We start from the raw sequence: 18928 nt of genomic DNA, 5'->3' as shown, positions 1-18928 counted from the left end.
CCATTGGTATTAAACAATCAAAGTTTATATAGCCCATCCCTGTGTAAACGGTAACTAAAGTTATAAGCACTAAAAATTACCCAAAAACGTTATCCAAACGTCTATCATGAAAACTAGGAAGAGGCTGAGAATAAGGGGAGACGAAGTTTAGGAAAGTCGAAGGTTAATAGTAAGAGGCCGTAGATAGATAAGGTAAAGTAAAGTTATGAAAGCTTACTAGGTTATTATCAGGTGTAAACGTCGTAGGAAAGTGCTGCTTCCTTCGCAACAAATACGAACGGTTTTCTTGCAAGCAGTTAAGTCGGGCATCGCAAAAACTCAACATCAAATGGTCGGCAAGAAATCCTGTCTGATAAGATTATAGAAAAGCATAGGTTAAAAAGATAGGTTTCGAGTACCTTAAGAATAGAAATTGACGTAGAATTGCCTGACGTCATAGATGTGTCGAATGTAGCAGATCGAATAAACTCGCGTGGTTGGCGAGGCGTCACTTCTGCTGTTGAAGGTTTGCTGCTGGGCGTTGCTGCAACAGGCTGCAAAGATTTAAACGGAACAATAATAGGTTTTGCCGTGCTGCAAAACAACGAAGAAGCGGCTTCGAAAGTTGAATTTGGTTGTTCGTTGTCAAACTGCGGCTCAGCTGAAAGAGAAGCTGCAGGTTGAGAAACAGAATCGTTAGACGAGAATGGCAGTGCAATCGGTGGAACAACTTGAACCGATGGCATTTGAACATCATTTTCGGTAAATTTCTTTTTAGAGAACGAAAAAACAAGTTTAGGAAGAGAGCTAATACCTAATTGCGGTCGACGAACCTGGATAGAAACGTTCGAATTCATGCCCTTATTACCCGGAAAACTATTACCTTTCTTAATATTACCTAGCATGGCAGCTAGACGCGTTGACGTTTTGTTGTTGCAAGCTTTAAGTTTGCTTGAAACCTTTGAAAAGAATGAAGAAAAATTATTTTTCGACATAACGATTTAAAAAGAATAATAACACCCGGAAAAATAGGACTAAAATAGGTACAAAAACGTAGGTTAAAAATAGATGGAATTCAAAACAATAGGTTAATAATAATTATTTTAGAATGTTAGTAGGTCAAGGTATTATGCATGTTCAACACCACGTTGCAAGTCTCCAATTTGTGGGGCGCAGCCACAATGAAAGAGATTTATTGCAAATAAACAAACGACAAACAGTACTTACAGGTACTTACGATATACGTACAATAAATATACCTCCGTAACGTACGCGATCTGACTCCAGAAGTGAACAGCATGCAACGCTGCTGGTTTGGGTATAAAATGAAATCCCTTTTATACTTAATACCAGATGGCGTTAATTAAATGTCATAACAGTACGATTCGGCGACGCATCGAAAAACAGGAACTCGGACAATCGACGAAAACACGATCAGGCAATATGCTGTCAATTTGATGAATTCACACGGGCTGGTGTGACGACGTCACAATCCAACAGACTGTTTCAATTGAATGACCGGAGTTTCAACCCGGTAACAATATGGAGCGCAAACCGCTACAAGGGCGATACGGAAAAGCGGAAATGATTCAGAACCCGAAGCCTTTCTTGCAGCCGGGAACTGTTACAGCCACAGGTTCACACAGGTGAAATACTTTTATCTATAACGGAAATCTGTGTCACACAAAAACATTTATCTTGTGAACCACGCCGTGGCTCATTTCACAGGCAAAAACGGACAAACCCAAAGGTTGAGATTCTTCGTGACAAAGACAATAGAACGCTAAAAGTTGTGCATGTACAATAAATATTCCATTACACGTGATTATACATTAATGATGCTACAGAACTATAAGAAACCAACTCAAAATGCGAAAAAAGTGTAAATTTGGGCATTTTTAAGCGTCCTCGGAGGACCATTCACTTTTCTTGAGAAAAAAGAGGACAAATCCCCCCTAAAAGAGGACATATCCTCCGAAAGAGTACATATGGTAGGCCTTATATAATGTAGATTAATTTAATAATTATTTGAAAACCGGGGAAAATGCCAAAATCGGCTCAAAGCCTAAAAGTTTGACTGTACTTTTTGATTCTTTGGATGCACTAATTGTCGTAGGCCTTTATGCTTAGAAATGCACTAATTTCTAACAGATCTGGTGCAAAATGTGCAAAAATTAATTTTGTGGTAAACAGTTTTGTATAATATTTCAAAATACGCAACAAAAAATATTTTTCAGAAATTATAAACGTACTTTTTCGGAGTAAGCCATGGTAAAATAAATATGATATAAACAAAGATTTTGCAATGGAAAGGAATGGCAGTTCTAAGGTCATATTGCATGTTGTTGTTGTAGGTTTTCATCACAAAAAAGGTTGTCAGGTTGAATATTCCTATCCACCACTATTTGAAGGGCAATCGCATGACTCCGTTATTGTGCCTGATGAATGGAAATATCTTCCTTTTTTAGCGTTACCAGATGGTGCACATAACTACAGTGAAGATACAATTTACTTCCATTTGCCACCAAGAAAAAAATTTAAACTGCAAACTACCGTGTATTGTATCTCATGTTATCGTCAAATTTCTGCAGAACTGCTTCGAAAAAGAGATGTTGATGTAACACGGGAAACTGTACAAAAAAGTGTTGTTGTTTTAAGCCAAGTTCCTTTGTATGGGATTCTTAATGCAAAATTACATATGATAACGCAGGCATATTTTGAGGAAAAGGATTTTTCTCAAATCAGTATATTACAGGACTTGTATGAACAGATAAACCAGTCAGTGGACATACCTAATGATTCACAAAGGTTTTTGGATGTTCCTGCTAAAACACTTGTACTCAAATTCCATCATCAAGTTGTAATGCTTTTTAAACTTATTCTTTTAGAAAGAAGATTGTTGTTTTATGGATCACCAGTAAAGACCCTTGTTGGTGGAATAATGGCATTGTTGTCACTTTTTCCTAATATGATTGATAAAGGTTTGGCTTACTGCACCACATCTTTAAACAAGTATGTTGAATCAGAAAAACATACAAATAATGTTTTAAAAAAAAACACAATTAAAAACACACATGTTACTAAACAAGCAAAGCATTTAACCGAGAGTGGTAAAATGACATTTGAGCAAGATAAAAAAAACACTTCTAATTCTAAAAAACATTCTGTACAAAAGCAAGTACTGCCTCACAATCCTACAGGCAGCTTAAAAAACTCTAAATTTTCTGAAGAAAATCTGCATTGTAAGACGGAAAACACATCTCAGGTTCGGTCAGCAACATCAGAAAAGGTGCTAGATGTTGCTTCCACAGTTGCAACTAAATTTGAGACTTTGTCCAGTGCATTGACCTCTGCTTTATACAATGAAGAACATGTAAATTCTGTAGGATGGGCAGGGGTAGGCGAAATTGATGATGATGAAGACATTATGGATTCCAGCTTTAAAAATGCTCGTTTGGAAATTAAAACTGATTCCCCAACAAAATGTCCATCAGATAATACTAATACGTTTAGCCTTACAGACCTTGAAGTAATGGAGTTTGATGGTCTTTCATCTCCATTAAACTGTGACAAGCTTGGATTTCCATTATCAATTTTCACTAGAGGTTACATGTGTTTACCTTATGTTGCACTTCAACAGCATGGAGATTTAGTGCAAAATTTGGAAAGAGGGTATCTAATCGGTGCTACAAATATATTGTTTAAGACTCATGAACATCTTTGCGATGCAGTTGTGGATCTAGATGAATGCTTATTGAATGTAAGAGATCCAAATATTAAGCGACTTTTACATTTATCAGCTGCAGATCTCCGATTTGCTGAATATTTAGTGAATAGTGTTTCGTGTAAAGAGGATGATGCATTTGGCAATACTGGATGGGAAGGCGGGGATGATTGGATACAGGCCCAATTTTTGGATTATATACTAGCAATGCTAACTACATCTTTGGAGGTGAATGCAAAGCCCCAAGATGTCCATGACTTTAATGAATATTTTATTGCTGCTTGGAAGCAAACTCAAAACTATAAGGTGTGGAAAAAAGGTGCCCATACTGCAATAAACAATGTGAAACCACAGCATCCCTACCAAGGACAATACTCAGTGAGTGACATGCGTCTCAGACTGCACCATAATTTACAGAGTTCTGACCGGGGTCGAAAAATTGAAGATGTTATGACTAGTGCAAACCAAGTGGTTTCTAGCACCAGTAAGCTAATGGGATCGGCGTTTGTGTCTGCAAAATCAAGTGTAGCATCATGGTGGACAAACAGAGATAAAAAAATTTAAATCTTTTATAGTTACAAATCTCTGTATAACATGTGCTTGTGCTTTGTGTGAGAATAGTGCAATAGCTTTTTTTATCATACTTATAACAAAAGCATTTATTAAAAAATTATTGAGTTGTATAGAAGCCATATGGTAATTTGGCTGCTAAAAACATCATGTTGGCACATTAGTACTGTTAACTAGTTTTACAATTAATTTCAATAAAACACAAACAAAAAATTTTAGACTGTCTTACTGTTTGTTTTTAAGGATTACAAAATTTAAGTACAATGAGACTTAAGAGGGTTTTGGTGTTGCAGCACATTAAAATTGAAACTGTTGTTAAATACTTGTTAATTTGAAATGCTAGTGATTACTTTATTTATGTACCATTAGTTAATAGTAGATAGACTTATGTTTTTAATTTGTATTTAAAAACCTTTGTGTCAAAATTTTTATTTAAATGTTTTCTTGTTTTCCAAGCTTCAATTCTATTTCTTGAAGGTTTCTCTTTATCATGTTCAGTGTGTACATATATTGAGCAAACTTTGTTGAATATTAATCAGTTTCATTTGTTTGAAGTTTTGTGTAACATTGGAGCCAAAAAATTGATTAACGTTACATAGGTATTTAAGAATTTCCACAGTTTCCCTGAATATATCAAAGTTAAGTGTAAAAATAAGTTTTAAAATTTGCATAAAGTAATTTTTTCCAAATATTTAGGCCAAGTACTTTACTGTTGGTTACTGTTTAAATGGCAATTCAAATCTGTACTCTCAAACAAGTGCTCTTTTTATTATTTATTAAACTAACAAACGTCAACACAATTTTTTCACAAAATGTTAGAATCGTTTTGGAATATTTTGGGGCTCCTGAGACTGGAATTTTTTTTATTTTTTTTTCAAGTTTATGAGGTATTAAGTGACACTTAAGATATTTTTTATATTGTCATCATTGAAAGCTATTTGTCTACATTTAAAAGAGTCAATTTTTAAATACCGCGAGTGTGGTATTAAAGAAAGCGTAGGTTATATTGGGCTGAATGCCACACAAAGCGACATACAATCCCCTAGGGGCAGGTACCGGCAAGGCTCATGGAATGGGAAAAGGCATTTGGGGGTAAAACACACAATGACATCACAGTTCCGATACAAACAGAATGACTGAATTTTTGTCATTATCCTAGGAAGTTTTAACCCACAGGTAAGGAATATTGTGCACGGTTAGGAATGAAAGAATATAATCAATTATTCATTACATCAAAAATTAAAAGAGCTTGAAAACTGCACTTTATTATTCTAAGCTTTTGATAAAAGCAATGCATTAATGTGCCTGATTTCACTAAAAGAACTTTTACAAAGCTTACTTTAGTGTGAAGCTGAGACAATAGGAAAGTTTTTGCCCCCTTAAACTGTGCAAATGTGTATGAACTCCCAGGTTCTTGGTTTGAAATAAATAATAAATTGCATTTTCCATTTAGTCACTTTGATTGGTTCCTAGGGTGAATAGTTTTATCAAGACCCAAGTAAATAGGGTTGCTATGATTCCTGTTATATGTATGATTACTCCTGAATATTCTAAGTTTGTCGTGCGCAAGAGATACTTCACACTATGCCTATGTAATTAACAAGGCAGAGGTCCAAAATGTGAAAAAACTAAGGTTGCAATATCTCAAACTAGACCCGATTCAAACGTACTAAATGTATTTTCGTAATGAGAACCTCTAAAATATTCTAAAACGACTCTCAATGCCCCATAACCTTTTAAAAATTGAACATTGTAGTCAATAGAAGCAGTTTATCTAAATGTATGACACCTTTTACTTATAAGGAATAAATGCAAATTTTTAGTGGTGAAACAAGTTTTGGCTTTGCGAGTCGACAGTGTTACACTTTAGGTTCAAGGTACATGCCAACATATGTATGTACATTTCGATTTCCTGTCAATAAGCGGTTTGGCTATCATGATCACTGGAATCTAATATGGGCTCAAACGGCCTAGGCAAGCCTCATATGATTTTTGTTAAAATATTAATTTGTTATGTATTTCATGTTTTTAAAATGTGTGTCATTTTCTAAAGGTGCCACACTTTAAACCTGTTTTATAGGTAAACTCAATTGCAGTAATAAAATGATTTCAGGTAATTCATTTAAACTCATTGTTGCGATATAACTGCTCTAATTGGTTACAATTTTAAATAAAAATAAGCAAAATTTCTATTCTGGGTGGGTCACAAGTCCAACAAACTTTCCAAAGGCCTCATTAGTTTGAGAGGCTAATGTATCTCAAAAGAACCTAATGTTTTGTACAGTAGATTAAATAAAAAAAGACTAAACTACATAAATATTTAAACTGTAGGGCTGAACAACTGGTTAAGTCAGTACAGAACCCTCTGTTAGCTGTGCTATTAAAAATGCATCAGAACATGCTATACATTTTACTAACTTAAAACACAAAACTGAATTTTCAATAATTTTCAGGTGATTAATTTGTCTTACAACAATTGTAATAATTGCTGTTTGTTTGTTTAACAACTTTATGCAATATAAACTAAGCTGTCCCAAATAAATGTGATCTCTGTAGTTTTACTTGTGCACTGCTGCTCAATCTTACTTAATTACCTTGTATTATATTAGTGTTGATGTGTGTAGAGGTGCCAGAGTGTCATTCTTATAATAATGAATTATGTATCTTGTGCTGTTGTCTGGTGGGTCGTATTTTTAATGTAAAATGATAAAATATAAATTTCTGTTATTATTTTTCTGTTTTAGGCATAGGGTGGTTTTATGAATGTGCATGCTCCACGCAAATTCAATGTCACAATCTTCTTTGGTGCATGCTTTGAATACAAGCAAAGCGTTGAACTCCTGCATAAATAAGTTCCAAAAAGAAAATCTTAAAAATAAGAATACACAATTCATTCAGGAACTGCTTGAACTTTTGCAAACCGCCAATAACAGTGTCCTTTCTCATAGTGTATGTTCAACAATACAAAGTTATGTGATTTCAGGTGTATTTACAACTACAGAGGTGCAAAACAAGCTGATCAGTCTTATTCCATGTGGAATAAACCAAAAGTGGTTAATTCAATTATCACTTGAGCTGTTACTTCTTGAATTTAAGAGTGCTGCTACCTTTGGGAATGAGTGTGGTTGCAGTCAAATTGATGAATATACTGGATACAACCTATGGGTGAAACCACATCCATTGGTATCCATTGTTTTAGCATATCCAAGCAGCTTTTCTTGTGTGCTGAAGTCATTTCAAGAAGTTTTGTTTAACTGTCATGCAACAACGTCTTCGGTTTCATTATCAAATTTTCTTCAGATAATGAAACCCTTTATGTTATACGTTTTATGCAATCCAAACATGAACCAGATTGTTGATTATCAAGTTGCCAATATGTTTGGACTTTTGCTTAACAACGTCCAGTTGTTTGAATACTCTACAGAAACTCTTTGTAAGAATGAAAATCATAACCTAACAATTATTAACTTGTTAACTGATGTCATACCTTTGGTGGAAATGAATGAGCTTAGCATTAACCTCTTTGTTCAGTTGATGATAGCTGCCATAAATTCACCACAGACAAGTGATGCTACATTGAAAAAATTGCTATTTATTTGCTTAACTGTTTGTCATACTATTATTCAAAATCCAGAATCCAGATTAGTTGCTGCAGTTATTTTACAAATAATAAGCAGAATACCATTTGCTTCACCAATGCTGATCTTTTCTGTTTGTCACCTGACCTGTATTGCAGCTGCACCAACTGTTTACATTTTGTTGACAATTATAAACAAAATACTTGATCACTTATCGAAAACTTATATTACCGCTAATTGTAGACTTGTGTTGTTTTGTGTCAAAACATGTGTACTACAAGTATTATCGACCAAAACATTAGTCAACAAAATCAATGTAAGAAATCTTTCACACTATGCTTTAGATAGTGTTACTAATCTTATTAAGCAATTAGGAGATGACTTGCCTAATCATAGTGCATTTTTTTTTAATAATGAATCTTGGAAATCATATATCTTTCCAAACACATATCTATACAATTTGGCAGTTGTTATTGAAGCAGCAAAATATTTACCCTGTTTAGATTTTATTTTATCTCAGTTGGAGGTTCAAGAAGTTGGCTTAATTATTGTAATTGTTTTATGCTCACAGCTTATGTCATATGTCACAGTTGATCAAACTAACCCCGACAAATTAAACAAAATTATGAATTCATTAATTTTGGCTGTGAAGAATTGCAATGGATCTGCCATTACTGTCCTCCCATGTATTTTGAATTTGCTGAATGATAAAAAGAGACCTGATTTAGTTAAAAGATTGCTGTTACTATTACCCAGATTGTCAGACCAATACTCTATAACCCCAATTCTAAAAATAATACAAAACCTTTCCATGCAAGAAAACCTCAGGTCAATGGCCATATATCTTATGCTTAAGTTGTGGCAAAAGCAAGATCGATGTTATCCATACCTTTACAATATGCTTGTTCAGAAAAACATTTTCTCGAATAAAAAAAATAAGACTGAAGTGGATACCATGAAGGGATTTGTGGTACTGACAATATGTTCAAAGAAACCACACAAATATCAACAAGATATGTTACATTTAATCACTGAGACATTAGGAGATTCATTGCAAACTCTTCATATTCCATTAGCCCTAGAAGCACTGTGTTCATTGTGTGAGAATGAAATTGTAAATCTGCCATCTGTTTGGGAAAAAATAAAACCTGTAGCTAATTTTGCATCTAAAATAAATATTCGACTATCTGTTTTGAAACTATTGTCTAATATTCCCATACATGACACAGGTACAGAATATTTTCAGCAGTTCAAAGAAGTGTGTTTAACATGGATTTGGAATCAATTCAAAAGCATAAATGTGGATTTAAGAGGAAACACAATTGTTTGCCTTGCCCATTTTCAACAAGTTGATTTAAAAATGAAATACCTCCCAGAGGAATTTCAACCTATATTGCCTAACCTGCAAGATAAACAAAGTAATGAATTAAAAGAAAACTATTTTGAAAAGCCAATTCCTGGAGATTGTCTTGTTAAGTTAGCTTTGGATCTATCTATTCCGACTGAACAGGCACATTTTTTTCTAACCTCAACAATTACTCGAGAATTAGAAAATCTACCAAGAGACATAAAACATCGTGCAATGAATTTTAATAAATGCCAATCGTTACCAGCAGCAGTGGAAGGCATTTCACCCTTTGTTTTTAGGTTATACGAAAGAAACAAGCAACCAAATCTTAAGGCCAGTTTGGCTTTAGCACTTTTAACATGTTTCTCTCCACAATGTGACAAAAATGTTGAAGGTGTTTTTATACCAGCTAGTTTGATAGCATGTGGCCGAAAGTTTACCCAAATGTTACAAACGCTTCTTTCGGAAGTATCACTTGATCCTAAAAATTGGCAAAATAACATTCAGGCATCAATTGCCTGGAAGTTTTTTATGTGCAGGTGTTACAATGCTGTTGTGGCAGGTAGAGCTGCTGAACTGCAGTCACAGCTTAAACAGAAACTTGGAGAGGAAAGTGACTTAAAAAACAATTTAAGTACTTGTCAATACTCCTGCAGAGATAAGTTAACAGACATTATTAAAACCGCATCAAAAGGAACACCTTCGATGCAAGGCAATGCTGTGTTTGCATTAGCAGGATTGGCATACAGTTTAAAAGTTTTCAGGCAAACAAGTGTTGCAGAGTTTAAAAGCATGTCTGAAACTTTGGGTACTGGCTTTATCAATAATAATCACTGGATACTAATGGCTGTTAGCACAATAACAAAAATTATTGAGCCATCATACCATTCAAAAACCAGAGTTTTTAGTTGGTGCCAGTACCGGGCAGTTTCCGACTCCGGCCATCTTTCTACATCGCAACTTGGCAAGGTTTGTGCTTTGTATGCATTACCAATTGTGACTCCAGTTCTGTATCCCAAACACGAGATAATGTTAGAAGACATTTTAAACATTTTTGATAGTTTTCTTAGCAAAATATTTACTCTTGAAGGTCGAGAAGTTGGGACCTCAGTGTTAACATTACCAATGAGCATATGTTACGGACAAGTAACTGCACAGGTTTTGCGTAACACTCATGGAAAAGCGGAAACAAAACTCAAAAGTGATAACTGTATTAAAATCTTTGGAAATCTTCTTGAATATGTTGTCAAAAATATTGACAATAATGACTCCGAAATGGAAGAAAGTGACTATGCTGGTCCGGTTATAGGTGCTGGTGCTTTATGTTGTGCAATGATGTTATCCAATGATGGTTTTTACCACAAATTAGCATTGAAGTGGGTATTGAAACTAGAAAATATTCTTGACTTATCCGAGATGAGTTCGTCTTCTTTCATATTGGCTGTGTGTGCATCCATCTCCTGGACCATAATTCTTTGTGTAAAAACGAAGCTTGTTGAAAATGTAATACCAATGTTGCAGTCTGTCAAAAAAGTTTGTGACAACCATCAAAATAATTGTACATTTGCCCGCTTACTTAGTTACTTATACAAATGTGTCTCAACAGAGGGTGTGTATGAAGCACAGATGATATGCAAAGATCTGTTTACTAAATGGAATGAGGAAATCTGCAAAAGTAATCTATCAACTAGGCAGAAGTTGGCAGCCATAGCAGGTTTGTCTGGAATGGCTGGATCAGAAAAGGTTTTAATTCCATTCATTAATGGAATCAGTGAATCAAATAAGGATGTAAGCCATGTAGTGAAAGTACTTCAAAAAGCTATAACAGACAGTAGAGACCCTTCAATTATTGGAAACGCCTCCATTATGCTTGGATGCATCTATATGTCTAATCAAGATGTTTATCTGCCCGCTAATTTGGTTCCTTCGTCCTATAATTATTTACCCACTCCAAACGTTTTGCAACCAATTTATGACACTCTCAGTTCTTTAAAATATGGATCCAACAAAAAGGACAGTAAAATATACAAATTAGTAAAGGCTTTATCAGTTTGTTCCTTTCAACCCATTCCTTTCCCACCAGTTAATTGGAATTTGCCTCTTTTCTCTGATCTTAATGTGCTTCAAGATAGAGAACAAGAAAGCTGTTTACAATTTTGCTTAAATGTCTCAACCTACTCCGATGCCACAGTCAACATATTATCAACATGGACACAAGCAATATGTTTACAAAAACTAAGTTTTTTCGGTCAGAATTTATTATTGAAGTCCCTTCCTATTTTATGCAAGTGTTTAGCTGATGATAAATGTTGTGCACTAATAAGCACACTGCCGGCCATTATTAAACAAAATCCAAAATTGTCGACCAGCATATTAACTGGTATGTCAAATTCATTCTGTGTGCCAGACCTGTCAGCAGGTATTGTTAAAGCACTGTCAGTCAGCACATCAGTGATATTTAGTGAGATGCCATTATATAAATTTGATGCAAATTTTGATGTTAGGATATGGAACTCTATGACCGAATGTGTCTTTCACTGTTCAAACTGTGAAAGTTTAGCTTCATTGGAAAATAATATGATTTACGATGACAAAGTTGTAATAAAATTTACTTTGGTTCAACTGTATTTGGTTAAATGTGGAAAACCCCTTCAGTCTTTGCTTGAATGCTTGCTCTGGTGTTCAAAAATAACGAATTTTGAAAGTAAAACATTTGTTGTATGGCTGTTTCATTACAATGCTATCCATTGGAAACAATCTAGTAAAGAAACTTTGTCAGATACTAAATGCATTGAGTGGCTTCAGGAATATTTTAATATGGTAAAGAACAGTAATTGTGACACCAAAGGGATGGTACTTTTGGTAAAAGTTCTGATGGTGGTTATTATTGCTTTCAACTCAAATTCAACTAACTATGGTAAGTGTTTTTGTATTCTGATTCACATTGACTTAATTTTTCACACCTTATTGTAATGAATAACCAAAAAAGTTGTAACTGTTATTTATGATATTGTATCGGACTAAAAATAGCAGTTGGTAAGTATAATGACTACCATGAATGTTTTTAATGTAATTATGATAGTTATTTCTATAATAATTTATAAAATTGCGCCCTTAACCCTTTGTTTGGTTTTTACTGTTCACAAGTTTGTAAGCTTTAAGTAAAAGTATCAGGCCTTGTAAGGAGTAATACAGTGCTATACTTTACCATTGGTCAAATATATGCTTTAACACAAGAGTAGCAGCTCCTTACTAGACTTTATTTATTTTTCACAATTATTTAATCATTGTTTTGTTTTAACACAGAAACACTTATCACAGAGTTTGCAAGAGACGACATTGGTAGAAAATTTGTATGGCAACATTTTACATGGTTATTTCCAGCTAATCTCTCGCAGCTGCTTGGTAAATTGCCATGGTCTGAAAAGTTCATTGCTCCAGTTATAGACTGGCTTATCAGCGTCACTCAAATGGATTTTGAGATTGATAGATCTACAAAAATGACATTGTGTCAGTCCTTGGTTGTACTACGTAACACAAAAACTTTTTCTAAACCCTCAGTATGGACAAGAGCTGTTTCTACCTTGCTTCTCTAAGATATGAACTCTCCATTATTGTGGATTTTTTATTGCCTAACAAATAACCTTGACAGTTATGTGCCACTCTGTATAAAATATGCTTAACATTTTGTGCATGCATTTTGTGTAGTATTATACAGTAAAACACTCATTTTTACTTTTTTCTTGGCAATTATCAAGTAAAAACATTAAACTAAAAACAAGTCCAGTTAGTAACTTTATTTTAAGCTGGAGTTAAATTTAAGTGTTACACCTGTGCTTGTCTTTTTGTGAAAACAAGCTTTCAAAATAAAGTAAGGGTATATAATATGATATTCTGTATAAACCTGCCGAATTGTAATCCTGTTATTTGTAAATATATTTGAGAGAAATCACAATATATAAACTGTTTGCTCGAGTTTCATGAAATAAATTGTAAGATGTACACAAGGCAATGTTTGTAGTGCTAAAAGTATATTTAATTGATACAGCTTTGGCAATATCATTGAATTGACATTTCACATAACCAGGGTTTCTTAACTTTTTTAATGAGCTTCTCTTAAAACATTTGGTTGGCATGGACACAATATTTAGAGATGACATACAAAGTGTATAATGTGCTAATTTTGGTCCAACATATGCAAAACTGAAGAGTCTATAAGTAATAAACAGAGAAGGCACCAATATTTTTTTTTTCAAATAAACTCTGTTCGTTTATAATTTCATTCCATTTTTTGAACTATACACCAAGATTATAATAAGGCCTTCTTGAATCCCATATATCTAACCCACATACACCAAGGGGTCAAAACCCTAGTTTAACAACCCCTCGTCAGAATCTGGTTTTAAAAGTTTATGCCTAAGTATTCCAATACAATTTTCATAACTGCCATACCATGCTTGCTACTTTTTAAATGATTATAGTGAATGTCACTGAATTCTTGCAAAACAGTGTTTGGATTAGGATTTATGTTTTTGTTTTTAAGGCTATCGCATGCTGCCTTCACAGTTTTTAAAACGTCAATGCACTTGATAGCAACAATATAATGAGAGTCCATTTGGTCATTCTTAGTGACCATTTGATGTCTTTGACATTTTTTCCTAATTAGTCTTCCCTGAGCAACATGAAATTGTAGTACCACTGCGACAGCATTATACAAAACTTTTTTTTGATCTTGTTTTGAAAGCTTGATGTTATCGTCTTGAAATCTTAATATGATTTTACTATAAAAGGTGGATGCAAAACTTTGAACTTCAATCATATTCAATAGCTCAAATCCATAAAAATTTGTAAGTTGTGAAGAATCTGCATACAACCAATTAATTTCTGTTAAAAGAAGATTTACTAGTTCAATGTAGACATTATGAATTACTGCGGACTTGGCTGCAAATTTAATTTTGTACGTCAGCTCAAACGGTTTACTGTAAACATGAGAACAAAGAGCAATTTGTTGTGTTTGTTGCAGCCACAAAATGTCAGCAGAATAATCCTCAATAACACTCCATTTGCAGCCAGTTAGGTAAATACTGTCATTCCACATGCCCTGCTTAATGCCACCTTGAACCTCGATAATGTTTCCTAGTTCCAGCCATGGCTGTTCTTTTAACCTTTTTAAAAATGGATTACTAATGCCAGCAAATGATATTTCGCCTCCGTCCAACTTAGGTCTTACTTCACAAAAGCACCAAATAGAACCTGTTCCATCGTCGATTAAGCATTGTGTTACACCTTGTTTGAATTTAATCTTTGTTACAATTCCCATTAAGCTAACATTACTAAACGGATGGTTTTTAAGCAGGAATGCAGTTTTTGTTCCACCGATGTGCTTCAAACATCCAACATCGTGGATAAACAAACGGACAGGTGTGTCCATTAAAGGACTAATTAGTGCCGACTGTAAGTGAAAAGCCATAATTACCGTACCTTTATAAACTAACTTCAACAAATACAAAAGATATAGTTGTTTAGAGTGGAATGGAGTTTTAGTTAATGCGTCCTTTCTGATTCCGATTGTTCTGGTTACGTATATAACTCGAGAGCCTGCCACAATAAACAATGGTTGCTGGACTTGTAATGTTCGTTAACAAACAAATTCAAACCATAGAACGGCAGAGCAAGTTAGAATAGAAGCTGCTTGTCACGAAATGATTTGGCGCAATAAGAAGTATGTGTGTCGCTAATTTAGAAGGTTCATTTTGAGGTAGATATTTAAACCGTAGAGCACTAATGCTAATGCTAGAGAGTAGAGACTAGCACCCGATTCGTCAAGAAAATTACCGACGCACATCGGTGAACTTACGAAAAAATCCCCGATTCAACTTCGGTAAAATTATAATTTTCTATCCCAGGATGTAATTTTTTTTCTTCGGGTATAGGCCACCCGATCCGTTAGAAATTAGTGCATTTCTAAGCAAAAAGGTCTACGACAATTAGTGCATCTATTCTAAAGGATCAAAAAGTCCGACTTTTAGCTCTCGGACAATGCACTAATTTGACTTAACAATGTGCTTCAAAAGATTAAGTTTAATAGTACTTGACCTACCTAAACCCAAACGCTAACCAGCACCCTAACCCAAATAATGTGCATTGAATTAATAATTACATAAACGCTTTAGGCTCCAATACCTCAATTTGTGACGTAACAATCCTATGGTACTGTAGAGGAACGACGCGTGTCTGTTTGTGTTTTTTTTGTGTGTTAAATATTTCACCTCGATACAATTATAGCGTGTTCGCCTGGTAAAGTGTTAAATATTTCACCTCGATACTCATTTCCTTTCGTGGCCGTTCTGGCAAATCCAGCCGGCATTTCGACTCAATTAATCCCCATCGCAGTCGCTTTTGTGCTATATAGTGTCACGCTACGGGTGGTACTAAATACCGAATGGTACCGAATGGCACCGAATGGTACCACATGGGATCGAATGCTAACGAATGCCAACCAAACTAAACGTCTGTTTTACTCCTAAATCTGATTTAATTTTACACTGAAGCATATCTTGTCGCATGAGAGTATTTTGAAACGTATGAGACCTAAGAAGGGTTGCAATGAACATGGTACCGAATGAAACCCATTGTAACACGAAATACCGAATGGACTCCAATGGGGCCCAAAACATTCCAATAGGACCTAATGTAGCTCGTTCGCACCAATGAAACTCGTAGGAGAATTACCGTACTAAATACCGAATGGTACCGAATGGTATCGAATGGTAACGAGTGGAACCCAATGGAATCCAATGGAACCCAATACAACTCATAGGAGAATCACTCAATACTGAATGGTACCGAATGGAACCGAATGGTACCGTATTGAACCCAATAGAACCCATTGTAACTCGTAATAGAAACACTAAATATCGAATGGTACCGAATGGAACCGAATGGTACCGTATTGAACCCAATAGAACCCATTGTAACTCGTAATAGAAACACTAAATATCGAATGGTACCGAATGGTAACGAATGGTAACGAATGGTACCGAATGGAACCGAATGGTACCGTATTGAGCCCAATATAACCCATTGTAACTCGTAATAAAAACACTAAATACCGAATGGTACCGAATGGCACCGTTCGGTACCATTCGGTACCACCCTCACGCTACTGCTGGATAAAACACTACAGTCAACAGATGCATGCCTTACTTGCGAGACGTGTTTGCGAACTATGCTGAATTATGTGAATGTACAATAATCTATAAGCGACCTGACAGTATGCTCCTTAAATTACAATGGCAGTTTGTTTTAGTTTCGATTTAGTGGAGTCAGATAGCACTGTGGTCATGTCTCACCTGTTGAAATATACAGTACCATAGACGAGAAACTATCTTATGCCCACCCGAGTTTGGGCTTTTTCACCAGCATTCAAATAATTATTACATTAACGCACATTATTTGGGTTAGGGTTCGGGTTAGCGTTTGGGTTAGGGTGGGTCAAGTGTTATTAATGCCATCTCACACTTTTTGTAATCTTTTGTGAATTTTCAACGAATATTTTCAATTTATTTACGCCGGGAGTTTACCTAAAGGTCCAAATTAGTGCATTGCCAGGACCTCAAGGTCTAAAAGTCTAGACTTTTCTGCCATTGGATGCCCTAATTGTCGTAAACCTTTTTGCTTAGAAATACACTAATTTCTAACGGATCGGGTGGTTAAGCCCAAGTCCATTCGACCAGGGGCGGCATTATGAACGCACCTCGCTAAGTTGAGCGAGCTCGCTAACGACGCACGAGCTCGTTAAGTCGACTTTTTTTTTTTTTTTATCAATAAACATATTTATAATAATGCCGACACGTAATGGATGTCATAACAAAGATTCATAATTAATTTGTAAATTTCTCACCAAAATGGCGTGAAATTTGGATTTAGGTGATCTCATATACCTACACACCATGGAGGCCGAGTTTGGGGTGCGTACGGTGCCAAGAGCATTCCTCGTAAAAACTTGGGTTGATCACCCCCACACCCCCCCAAAAAAAATGTTCATGCAAATTGTAAACTTATATTTTTAGTGGACATTTTGTGACGTCATATTTAGTTTCTCCAAAAAACGGCTATTTTTTTACTGTCAAAAAATCGGCGTATATGCTACACACTGATTTTTAAACCAACTAAAGGATTTACAAAAGTAGCAAAAAAGTAAAGATAAACTTTATAAAACTTATGTTATTTTGGTAACAAAATAGTTTTGTATTAAATCATCCAAAAAAACCTTAGGGTCAGAAGTGCATACAGAAATACAAACAAAATCCACTATTGTATTAAAAATATGCTGTTGTATTTGGTAAGCTTATGGTGCATAAGTGAATATAAAACTTGAAAATATTTAACTTTAAGAAAGAAGTAAGTTAAGCTAAAGCATTGTTTTAGGCAATATTGAGGCAAGGCAATTGTAAATTATGTTTTCAAATATAAATAGTTGAAATTCAGGCGCTCTTTCACTTATATACGTGAAAAGTTATGCAAAAAACAAAACAAAATAATACCGCATACCACAACGCATATTGTTTGGGTTAGGGTGCGGGTTAGCGTTTGGGTGAGGGTGGGTCAAGTAATTATGTTTATTATTAATAATAACTTGACCCACCCTCAACCAAACGCTAACCCTAACCCAAACAATATGCGTTGTGGTATGCGGCATTTAAAGAAAGTTTTTTTTTATTAATTTTCACGTACATCAGTGAAAGAGCGCCGAAATTCAGCTATGTTTGGAACTTGAAGAAAACACTATTTGCACACAAACTGCACACCAACTATTCCATTGTCTTGCTCTTTGAAAGTAAGATGATTCAAGACTAATTTGTATTTTTCTACCTTATATTGATCTATACAATGTTGTCGGTGGTTCTCCTGCTACAAGACTTATCGGTGGTTCAAAAATGCCAAAATTAGACTGCTTTTTTCAGTGTTCCATAAGTTTTATTATTTTCTTAGTAAAGTAGTAATGCATGGTTTTTCAACACTTTTAAGTGAATATGAATGTCTTTAACTTTATATAGAGCCTGTAAATTCAGTTCCATGCACAATTTTCTGGTGAAAGTCATATGGGTGTAAAACACCAGCAGCATGTTGCTACAGTTTTAAAATTCCAGTGTTACTGATGTAGTTGTTGCATCCTGGAGATTTATTGTCAAAATGTTTACAGAGTCTAGCTAACTAAATACAAATGAATAAAAAGTTTTAAAATAATTATTTTACATTTTTAGACGTATATATATAAACGTTGGGCGCTGGTTTAAAATCCTACCACAATCATTATTAAATCAACGCACAATATTTGGGTTATGGTGCGAGTTAGCGTGTGTCAAGTATTTTTGTATTGATTATTTAATACTTAAATATTGTGCGTTGTGGTAGGATTATAGACCAGTGCCAAACGTTGTTTCCCAAATCCCCTTTTCAATAATCTACAGGACTAATTAGGAATTAAATTCATGCGGTGGTTCACCTTGAAAATTGTTTCATAATAAATTTAACATTGAAAAACAGCCAACGATTTCCAAAACAAAGCGACGAACGACGTTTCTGCGACAATTTGTTGAGTCAGTCGTCTTTTTTCTTGTGTTTTGACGTATTCTTGCTTGCTCATCCCTCGCTAAAACGAGCTTGTTAGTCGTTAACTTAGCGAGCGAGGAACTGTTCATAATGCCGTCCCAGTTGTTCTCAACC

The 18928-nt window shown here is 34.9% G+C and overlaps 3 protein-coding genes across 3 annotated transcripts; 2 read left to right on the top strand and 1 right to left on the bottom strand.

Annotated features, from left to right (window-relative positions):
• The first annotated feature begins 2236 nt into the window (after window positions 1-2236).
• On the top strand, window positions 2237-4821 carry LOC146160386 (late secretory pathway protein AVL9 homolog). The gene has a single exon (XM_083384425.1). It carries the CDS (start codon window positions 2285-2287, stop codon window positions 4265-4267), a length of 1983 nt encoding a protein of 660 aa, XP_083240551.1. The 5' UTR covers window positions 2237-2284; the 3' UTR covers window positions 4268-4821.
• A 148-nt stretch (window positions 4822-4969) lies between these two features.
• LOC146160385 (focadhesin-like) lies at window positions 4970-12999 on the top strand. The gene is made up of 2 exons (XM_083384422.1): window positions 4970-12116; window positions 12506-12999. Exons 1-2 carry the CDS (start codon window positions 7037-7039, stop codon window positions 12793-12795), a joined length of 5370 nt encoding a protein of 1789 aa, XP_083240548.1. The 5' UTR covers window positions 4970-7036; the 3' UTR covers window positions 12796-12999.
• Window positions 13000-13002: 3 nt separating this feature from the next.
• Window positions 13003-14999, bottom strand: LOC146160384 (CST complex subunit STN1-like). The gene has a single exon (XM_083384433.1). The coding sequence runs from the start codon at window positions 14667-14669 to the stop codon at window positions 13602-13604; it is 1068 nt and encodes a 355-aa protein (XP_083240559.1). The 5' UTR covers window positions 14670-14999; the 3' UTR covers window positions 13003-13601.
• Between the last annotated feature and the right edge of the window lie 3929 nt (window positions 15000-18928).

Source organism: Ascidiella aspersa, chromosome 3 (assembly GCF_963924565.1).
Source record: "Ascidiella aspersa chromosome 3, kaAscAspe10.2, whole genome shotgun sequence".
In the NCBI taxonomy this organism is placed as follows: domain Eukaryota; kingdom Metazoa; phylum Chordata; class Ascidiacea; order Phlebobranchia; family Ascidiidae; genus Ascidiella; species Ascidiella aspersa.
Note: the sequence above shows the minus strand (reverse complement) of the source record. Positions and strands in the feature narration are given on the sequence as shown.

Coding starts and splice junctions, on each gene's coding strand:
- LOC146160386 (XM_083384425.1), top strand. CDS start 2,285: ATGGAAAGGAATGGCAGTTCTAAGGTCATATTGCATGTTGTTGTTGTA.
- LOC146160385 (XM_083384422.1), top strand. CDS start 7,037: ATGTGCATGCTCCACGCAAATTCAATGTCACAATCTTCTTTGGTGCAT. Junction 12,117..12,505: donor CTCAAATTCAACTAACTATG/GTAAGTGTTTTT, acceptor GTTTTAACACAG/AAACACTTATCACAGAGTTT.
- LOC146160384 (XM_083384433.1), bottom strand. CDS start 14,669: ATGGCTTTTCACTTACAGTCGGCACTAATTAGTCCTTTAATGGACACA.